This window comes from Auxenochlorella protothecoides, assembly GCF_000733215.1.
Source record: "Auxenochlorella protothecoides strain 0710 unplaced genomic scaffold scaffold24, whole genome shotgun sequence".
In the NCBI taxonomy this organism is placed as follows: Eukaryota; Viridiplantae; Chlorophyta; class Trebouxiophyceae; order Chlorellales; family Chlorellaceae; genus Auxenochlorella; species Auxenochlorella protothecoides.
In genome coordinates, this window is record NW_011934249.1 from 325319 (window position 1) to 333669 (window position 8351).

At 63.3% G+C, this 8351-nt stretch overlaps 4 protein-coding genes across 4 annotated transcripts in view; 2 read left to right on the forward strand and 2 right to left on the reverse strand.

The window, feature by feature from the left end:
• F751_2529 (Protein SDS23) overlaps nucleotides 1-1171 on the reverse strand; it is a gene marked incomplete at both ends in the record, with an annotated part of 2684 nt that extends 1513 nt beyond the window's left edge. The window contains 2 exons of the mRNA XM_011400281.1: nucleotides 33-612; nucleotides 910-1171. Coding sequence (XP_011398583.1) covers nucleotides 33-612; nucleotides 910-1171 — 842 coding nt within the window. The remainder of the gene's footprint in view (nucleotides 1-32; nucleotides 613-909) is intronic.
• A 450-nt stretch (nucleotides 1172-1621) lies between these two features.
• On the forward strand, nucleotides 1622-2593 carry F751_2530 (F-box protein SKIP8; the record flags this gene model as incomplete). Its single annotated transcript, XM_011400282.1, has 3 exons — nucleotides 1622-1947; nucleotides 2054-2299; nucleotides 2464-2593. The coding sequence occupies 3 exons, from the start codon at nucleotides 1622-1624 to the stop codon at nucleotides 2591-2593; spliced, it is 702 nt and encodes a 233-aa protein (XP_011398584.1).
• Nucleotides 2594-4167: 1574 nt separating this feature from the next.
• Nucleotides 4168-5014, reverse strand: F751_2531 (hypothetical protein; the record flags this gene model as incomplete). The annotated part of the gene is made up of 2 exons (XM_011400283.1): nucleotides 4168-4364; nucleotides 4564-5014. The coding sequence occupies 2 exons, from the start codon at nucleotides 5012-5014 to the stop codon at nucleotides 4168-4170; spliced, it is 648 nt and encodes a 215-aa protein (XP_011398585.1).
• A 1775-nt stretch (nucleotides 5015-6789) lies between these two features.
• F751_2532 (Bromodomain and WD repeat-containing protein 3) overlaps nucleotides 6790-8351 on the forward strand; it is a gene marked incomplete at both ends in the record, with an annotated part of 9298 nt that continues 7736 nt past the window's right edge. The window contains 2 exons of the mRNA XM_011400284.1: nucleotides 6790-6967; nucleotides 7171-7787. Coding sequence (XP_011398586.1) covers nucleotides 6790-6967; nucleotides 7171-7787 — 795 coding nt within the window. The remainder of the gene's footprint in view (nucleotides 6968-7170; nucleotides 7788-8351) is intronic.

The window sequence follows — 8351 nt, forward strand, 5'->3', positions numbered from 1 at the left end:
CCAAGAACTCGCCCACCGGCAGCGCCAGCGACCCAAAGTGCTCTGCCAGGATGGAGCGCAGGTCGGAGACGGAGAAGTTGCCGATGAGCGCGCCGTCCTCGCCCAGCACCGCCAGCGCCGAGACGCGCGCGGCGCGCATGGCGGCCAGCGCATCCAGTGCCGGGGTCTCGGCGCCCACGCCCTCCACGCGCCGCGCCCCCAGGCCCAGCGAGGCAACGCTGGCGCCGGCCAGCGCGGGGAAGTCGCGCAGCGCGCCCGCCAGCCACCGCACCACGTCCGTCTGGCTCAGAATGCCCACCACCCGACCCCGCGAGTCCGCCAGTCCTAGGCGATGCGTGACGGAGCGCGCCGGGGGCTGCGCGGCGCCGGGCGGGGGCGCCGCGCCGGCGTCCGGCGCGCGCGCACCGGAGACCTCGCCCTTGAGGAACCCCTCGCGCAGGGCGGCGTCCAGGGTCAGATCCGGGGCGGCGGCCGCGTCCAGGAGCAGGCCGTCGCCGCCGATGGTGTGCAGGCGCCGCACGGGCTGCTCGGCGAAGGCCAGCCCCCGCTCCTCCAGCCGGCGCATGCGCGTCAGCATGGCCGGAGTCTCCCGCAGCAGCTCGTCGCCCAGATCTGCGAGCAGAGTATCATTAGAAAGGGGTCAAATGACTCGGCGAGGGGAGGCTGAAGTCGGGGAGGTGGCATGAGGGGTGACAAGGCGGGGTCGTCCAGGGCATGCTTTTCCAGTGAAGGAAGTGAAGAGCGGGAATGCTGCTACCAAGCAGGGGAAAAGGTATGAACCAACGAAGCAGGGCGCCCTGCAGCGCAGCTTGCCGCAGGGCGCGTGGCGTGTCCCTTTGGCCGCCTCAACCCACACTCGTCCCCCACCAACACCCTCGGCCCTGCAGGCAGCCATCTCACTCCACACACCATGCATGAAACTGGAAAGGATGTCGCGGATGTCCAGGAAGACGGTGGGGGTCGGGGAGCCCGTCAGGCTCTCAGACTTGGCGGTCGCCTCATCCAGCCTGAGGGGGGCCGCGAGCAGGCGGTGCTCCGACAGCGTGCGCAGCGCCTCGTCCACGGTGCAATCGGCATCCAGTGACACCACCTCCCGATCTTTCAAGAGACTGGAGAGCCGAGTCGTGCGCAGGAGTTCATGCAAGGGGGCAGTGAGCGACGACTCCGACATTCTTGGGGGCGAGCCGTTGGGGTCCCGTGCAAGGCGTGCGGACCGGAAAAATCACACCCGCTGAGCTTCAAGGATGATGCGAAGATCAGAAAGACATACTGGGTCGACTGCATGATGGCCTGGCGCGCTTTCAGGGTGTCGAGGGGGCGCGCAAGGTCCGATGGCTCCGGGCGCGGAATCCAACTCGGCAGGGCGCACCACCCCTGCGCAACGAAAAGTCGAGCTCGGCGTCTTATGCAGGGGGCAAATGCATTAATAATGCATTTTGCCTGGAGATTAGGTAGCCTGAGCTGCCCGGTGCGCCCGTTTCGGTCCATCACTGGCATCTCTTCTGCGTGACGGAAGCGTCGTCGAAATGGAGCTGAGGATGAGAGGCTTGCGACCCAATGCATCTGGTGATGCACCCTCATTCACCAGCTTGAACACGCATCGATGGGCAGTCTGTCGGCCATGTGCATTCCGGCCATGCGTCCCGACTTGGCGATTGCGGTTGGTGCCCAGGTGAGGATGGGTCCAGGAAATGAGGATGCTTTAGACCTGTGGCAGCATGGAATCCGGTGCAATGGAGAGATTACATTATTGGTTTCGGCCGACAATCCATGCCGATCATGTCAATGCTCGGGTGCAACCCCCTCCCACCCTGCGCCATACCTGCCCACCCCCCTCAGGGCCCTCCATCAGGAGGGTGGCGGTCTGGGCCCCCTGGAGCGTGAATTGGATGCCGCCATCCTCAGAGAGGACTACGAACAGGCCGCAGTCCTCAGGGATAAGCTGCGGTGAGGACCATGATGGGGATGGCGAGGAGTCCACCCACTCGCTCGCATGCAGGACTCCTCCTTGCAAAGGGGGTTAGTCGCCCGCATACCACCCTCCCCATTGCAGGGAGCAGCGGGAAGGGAACCTGAGCGGCGTCCTGCAAGCCAACGCAGCCTTCTACAAGGCGTTTGGAGACGCCGACCTGCCGGCGATGGAGGCGGTGTGGGGCAAGTCGGAGAGCGTGCAGGTCATCCACCCCGTGGCCGGCTGCATCGCGGGCAGGGACCAGGTCCTGTCCAGCTGGCAGCTGATTCTGGAGGGGGGAGCCCTGGACATCACCATCCACAACGTCAGGGCCGCTGCCACCGACACGTAGGCTGCGCTCGTGGGTTCCTGGTGATTGGTTTTCGTGCTTCTCAATGGGTGCGCTTAGAAAGTTGGGCAAGGAATGTTGCTGGGCTCTCGAGCCACACCTTCAAAATTCTTTCTGAAGTCCTCTTGGCCATACCTCGCCACCCCATTCCCACTCTCCACAGCATTGGCTGGGTCACCTGCCTGGAGGCTACCAAGGCAGGGTCTCGCACGGGACGTGTGCTCGCCACCAACATCTTCCAGAGGGAAGGCAGCGGCTGGAAGCTTGTGCACCACCATGGCAGCATCATCTGACAAGCCCCCGTGAGGAACATCGCCTTGTGCGAGCAGACATTGCCCTGCTTTGTATTGAGCGGGAGCAGTCACTCATCACAGTGTTGGTGCGGACAAGCCGGTGCCAACCCGGCCCGGCAAGGTGAGCTGCATGATGTCCGCACCCTTCCTCCTGGCTGCCTGTCGCAGCATGGTATAGTCCCATCCTTTTACATACCATCTGCAGCCACTCATGGCAAGGCAGAGACAAGTAGATAAGCGCAGCATCACACTCCTGCGCCTCCTGGATTGGCCTTGAGGCTCCAAACCCTTGCTGACGACTATGTTATGTGCTGGATCAGCTATATGCTGCACCATCCACTGGCTGTGGTGAAAGCCCCTGGAATTGGCTCACACATTTGCAAAGGGCACGGGGCCACAATGGCCTGTTCATTATGATGAGCCAGGGCAGCATGTGTTTAGGAACCAAAGTTGAAATTGCATTGGCTTGAGAGCCCTCGCCAGCCTATGCCAACGAGATCGCCATGTGGATCATATATCATCCTCCAAGAGCAATCATGCTAAGGAGACATCCCTGCCCACGGTAAACCTCTCCTGCAAGACCCTGATCAGAGAGCTTATTCCTTGTTCACAATTTCAAAGGCAGATAAAGAGGGTGTGGTGCAAGCCGCTGGGCGCATGCACATGACAACAGGGTTGTAAGGATCCACTGGAATACCAACACCCAGAGCCGATGCACAAGCCAGTGTTAAAGCCCTCAACAGTGGTGGGATACAGTGTGCATTCTCATCGTTGGGTAAATCGCCTGCAATCCACCATGCAATCCCAGGAATTGCTGATTACACAGCTCCCTCCTCCCCTCCCAACCGCGGACAGGATAGAGCCAGCAGGGACAGCCTCCTGGCTGCATCCTCGGACATCTCCCAGGCGCAGCTGTCGATAGCATACTTGGAGCTGAGGTGCCGCGCCCACGGTGTACCTGCGCCCCCTGCGATCGGAGGGAGAGGTGCATGTGGGCATGGGCATCAGTCGTGGTGCAGAGGGGGAGGTGTGCCCTGCAAGCGACTGACAGCCCCTGATGCAGAGGGGGAGGTGTGCCCTGCAAGCGACTGACAGCCCCTGATGCAGAGGGGGAGGTGTGCCCTGCAAGCGACTGACAGCCCCTGATGCAAGGACGATGGGATCTTCACCAAGCACATGGCCCAAAGACGATTATAGGCAGCTGCACTGTAGTCCATGCCTCAAACAGACTCTGCTTGACTGGCAGTCCGCACTGCATGCCGCAGGGCTGCCTGCCATGCCCACACACGTCAGCGCGGGGCTGAACACGATCACCAAACCTGCAGCTCATGGCCCCATCCACGGTACCTGCTGTCATCCGCTGCATTCTGGAGGCCAGCAGCTTCCTTGTACGCGTGGCGGCCTCCTCGTTGTCGTCCAGCCACGCTTCGTACGCCGTCTGCATCAGGATGTGAACGGTGCCGTGGACCGTGCTGTCTTCTTGATGACATCGGGTGGGTGCAGCAAAGCCTCGCATATGTGATCAAGTCACCGCATCGCTAGCACCTGACAGGGGATGACCACGTCCTCTCCTTTCACCCATTCACGAGCATCTGCATCTGGCCCTGCCACCCGACCAGCCTGCTCCCCACCTGGTAGATGGACAGCAAGGCGCTGCCGCAGAGCGCGGCCACGACATGAGCCAGCATGCTGGCGATGAGGCAATACTTGACACGAGTCGCATGTTGGGCGGTGTACCGCAGCACCGCTGGCCAGAGGCCTGCTGGGTCCTCTGCAGGGTGGGATGGGGTGGTGGTGGTGGTGGTGGGGTTGAATCAGCCAGCACCCGCAAGATGTCATGTCTGGGGTACATGCAAGGAAAGCGCAGGCCTGCTGCACCCCTCCAGTGACACCAACACCATCCTCTGCCCCTCATTTGATCCCCCCAAACACCCCTCCAGCTCCTCTCTACCCCCCACCACACCCCTCACCCGGCAGCCTGCCTCGCCAGTCGGTAGCGACGAAGAGCAGGATCAGGGCGCCGGCATGGAGGAGCACCAGCGCCACGAGCATGGCCACGTGGGTGGAAAGGGAGCGCCGCTTGTCCTGGTCCAGCCCCGCCAGCCCGGCCATCGCAGTGGTAAGGCCCAGCAAGGCAAGCCCAGTCCCGGCCCAGGCCGGCCAGGAGCGGAGCGCCGCCTGAGCGCCCAGGAGGCCCAGTCTCGAGGCCGCATGGCCCTCGGGCAGGGGGCCTGGCGCGGGCAGGCTGTGTCGCGGGAGCAGGATGATTAGCAGGACCAGGAGTAATAGGGCCAGGGAGGCCCCTGCCAGAAGGATATTGAAAGCCCGGAGCAGGAGGCGGAGGGGGGGTGCGAGGGGGCTCCGCACCACCGGGCCGGGGGGCTGGTCGACCAGGGTCTCGTACATGGCCCCCGGATGCATGGTGCGGGGCGGGGTGGGTCAGGGCGCGGCGGCGCGCTGGTTATGCATCAGGCGTGGGGGAGGAGCCGGGGGCTCGAAAGGGGAGTCCTAGAGCCAGCCCAGCTCGAGGACCGGCATGAGGCGCCAATCCCACTTCGCAAATCGATGTGATTATTGGTTGTTGCAATGCGATGATGTTTTGGGAAGGTTGGACGGGCGGCAGGGAGTCAGGAATACCCTGGCTTCCTGTCAGGGAGCACGGAGTGGGGCATTTGGCTTTGCGCTTGCGCGCTTCTTGGCCACCGCCTCGGATCACTTCCCGGTATGGCTTCCGTGATTTAAATTCGCTCGTACTTGATCTAATGGAGCCATGGCTGGGAAATAAAGCTATGTTCAAGCGTATCTTCATTGCTGCTGTGCAGCGCTTTTCCATGCCACATCCAAAACCACAAGCTGGAACCCTGCTGGCCTCTTCGCCCATCGCCAATGGACGGCCTGCCCAGCGCAACTGAATACATGTCCAACATTGATCATCCTTAATACAGGAGTAATTGAGTGGCCTGGTACATCCTGCCTGGCCCTACGGCTCTCTATATCCGTAGCGCACAGCACGCAGACTGCACTTTACGGGGGAAGGGGCCCTGGCCGTAATCGGGTTTCTTGCCGTGCAATGAATGCATCAAGCTCTTCGAGCTCCATCTTGGCCATGGCATGATCTGGCTGGAAGTGCAGAGCCTGCGCGAAGGATCCGCGAGCCAAGGGCCAGTCCCGGAGGCAAAGCCGGGCCCTGCCCAGGGTGAGGTGCGCCTCGGCCCATTTCGGGGCGGCCTCGACGGCCAGTTCAGCTTGCTTTGCAGCTTGAAGAGGTCTGTCCAGCTCTATCAGAACCTGGGATATGGAGGGTGCCGGACGGAATTGGCCGTGGCCCAAAGCCCGGCTCTGGGAACCAAGAGGCGTGCCAGAATCGAGCCAGATCTCCTCCGGCTCCACCCAGCAAAGCCACTGCTGCAGATATGCTCGGAACTCCTTCGATGACCTCCGAGCTTGAATCCTACCTGAGACATCTGCTCATGGAGAACGTGTGGGGCATCACTGCCCTCTCGCAGACCCTCCTCCCAGTGCCGCAAGGCCAGGGAGTACTCTTCCTTCTCGGCTGCTTCATTCCCCAATGCCAGATGATCGACTGCTGCTCCCTGCAGACGTGGCAGGAGGAGAGCCACGTCAGAGGTCGCCGGGGCGGAGGTCGGTCCAGGGACACCCTTAGGAGATCGAACGAGTTGGCAACACACATCTGCGAAAATTATTTGTCACTCTTACAATTGTTTCAGGCCCTGTGCTTGGCTGCGGCTCCTCATCGGAGTCCTCGCACTGTAGCAAGGTGCGCGGCACCCTTTTGGCCTTGACGAGGCTGAAGCTCTGCATGGCCGCGACCCAACTATGCATGTGTCCTACTGATTGCCAATTATGCGCCTGGATCGCAGCCTGGGGCCTCCGACTGAAGAGTTGTGGAGCCAGAGTGGAAAGCTGGAACGACACACTAACTCCGCAATACCGATCTCACGCGTCCACGCAGCACGTCGCGTGCTATTTAATATCAGGGCAGATGAGCAGCAAGTGTCTATAGGGGGTACCGGATATCAGATGGATCGTCCCGCCATGTTGGTCCACGTTTGAACACCAGCATGAGCTCGGGGCAACGGAATCCCGCCAATGTGGTGCCCTCCGAACGCCTGGCACCCCAGCTTCGCTGTGCGAGCTCTTTGGGCGTAAATGGCAGGGATGCCCCCATGGTTGGAATGGGCTCTGGGAGCACGTCCTCCGCCGAGCTGGATGCTGAAGCCGAGGTCGACGAGAGGGAGGTCATGTACATCCTCGTGCACGCCCTCCTGCACGGTCCCCTGCCCCACATCGGGGAGCAGCTTGCGCGCGAGGCTGCGGAGCGTAACCTCCTCCCCGTTCGCTACGACTTCCAGGGTGAGGTGTGGGAGGACAGGGCAGTCGAGAAGGGGTAGCCTGCCTGTGCCAGGCAGTGGGGTGTAGAGCTGACACCCCACCTGTCATCCCCCGGGCATCGCCCTTCAGGGTGGGCACCGTCTGCACACTACAGAAAAAGCATCCGTGCCTGTCGTACGACCCCTCGTCCACCCCTCCCTCCATGCGGCCCCCGCTCGCCGCAGGGAACCGGCACACCCCCAGCCTTGAGGAGCTGGGCCGCCGGCATGCCCACCTCCCTGCCGAGTTCCTGACCCACGCGCTGTCCACGCTGCACGGCCTCAGCCGCATGCGCGTGCCCGCCCTGACCAGCTCCGGCATCACGTCGCTCCTCGACCGGCCGCCGCTGAGCCTGCTGCCACCGGGCCTGCCGTCACCCGCGCCACCACGGGCCGCCGCCTTCCACCTCCTGGACCACCGCCGGCGGCGGCAGTGGGCCCGTGGCGAGCGCGACCCGGCCCTGGGGCTGCGCCTGCTGGCGCGGGAGACGGGCGAGAGCCGCGCGGCGCAGGACCCGCGCGCGGCGGAGGCCTCGTGCCTCACGCCCTGGGCCTTCCGCCGCTTCAAGACGCTGCGCGGGCACCAGAGCGCTGTCTACTGCACCGCCTTTGACGCCGGGGGACGGGTCCTGGCCTCCGGCGCCGACGACTGCCTCGTTAAACTGTGGAGCACCACCACCTGCCTCCTCCAGGCCAGTTGCAGGGGGCACACGGGCGAGATCACAGACCTGGCGGTCTCTCGGGACGACACGCTGCTGGCCTCCGGCTCCATGGACAGCACCGTCGTTGTATGGAGCCTGCAGGTGGGATGACGTGGAAAGGGGGGGAAGAGTCAGGGTGAGGGGTGTGTCTTGGGCGTGGCAGTCGGGGGTGTGGTGCAGAATATGGTCGGACCCTGCAGGCGGAACCGAAGCCGCCGACACCTGCATGCCCAAGCCGCCACGTGGCGGCACAGGGAGGCTGGACCCGCATGCAATCGGCCACGCGAGCAGGCAGGCGAGGTGGCGTGACGCTGCCGTGGCAGCCTCGTGCCACCCCTGCATTAGTACTGTAGCTCCACAGAGCCCTCTCCTCCCTCAACTCACTGGACCCAGGCTGCAAGTCTGGGGGCGTGGGTGGCACGCCTCAGCGAACACACCAGGCCCATCTCGGTGGTGCGCTGGTCCCCGACCAACAACGGTAGGGTGGCAAAGGGGCTGGCGTGGGGCCACGCCAGGCTGGGTTTTTATGGGCGCGTGCTCCATTCGTGAGAGGGCTGGGGGGGTTCCGCGCGAGGCCCCTCACCCTGGTCCAAACAACCATGCGCCGCAACCGCATCGTTGGCCATGAACATCTTGTCCTCACCGCGACCAGAACTCATCCCGTCA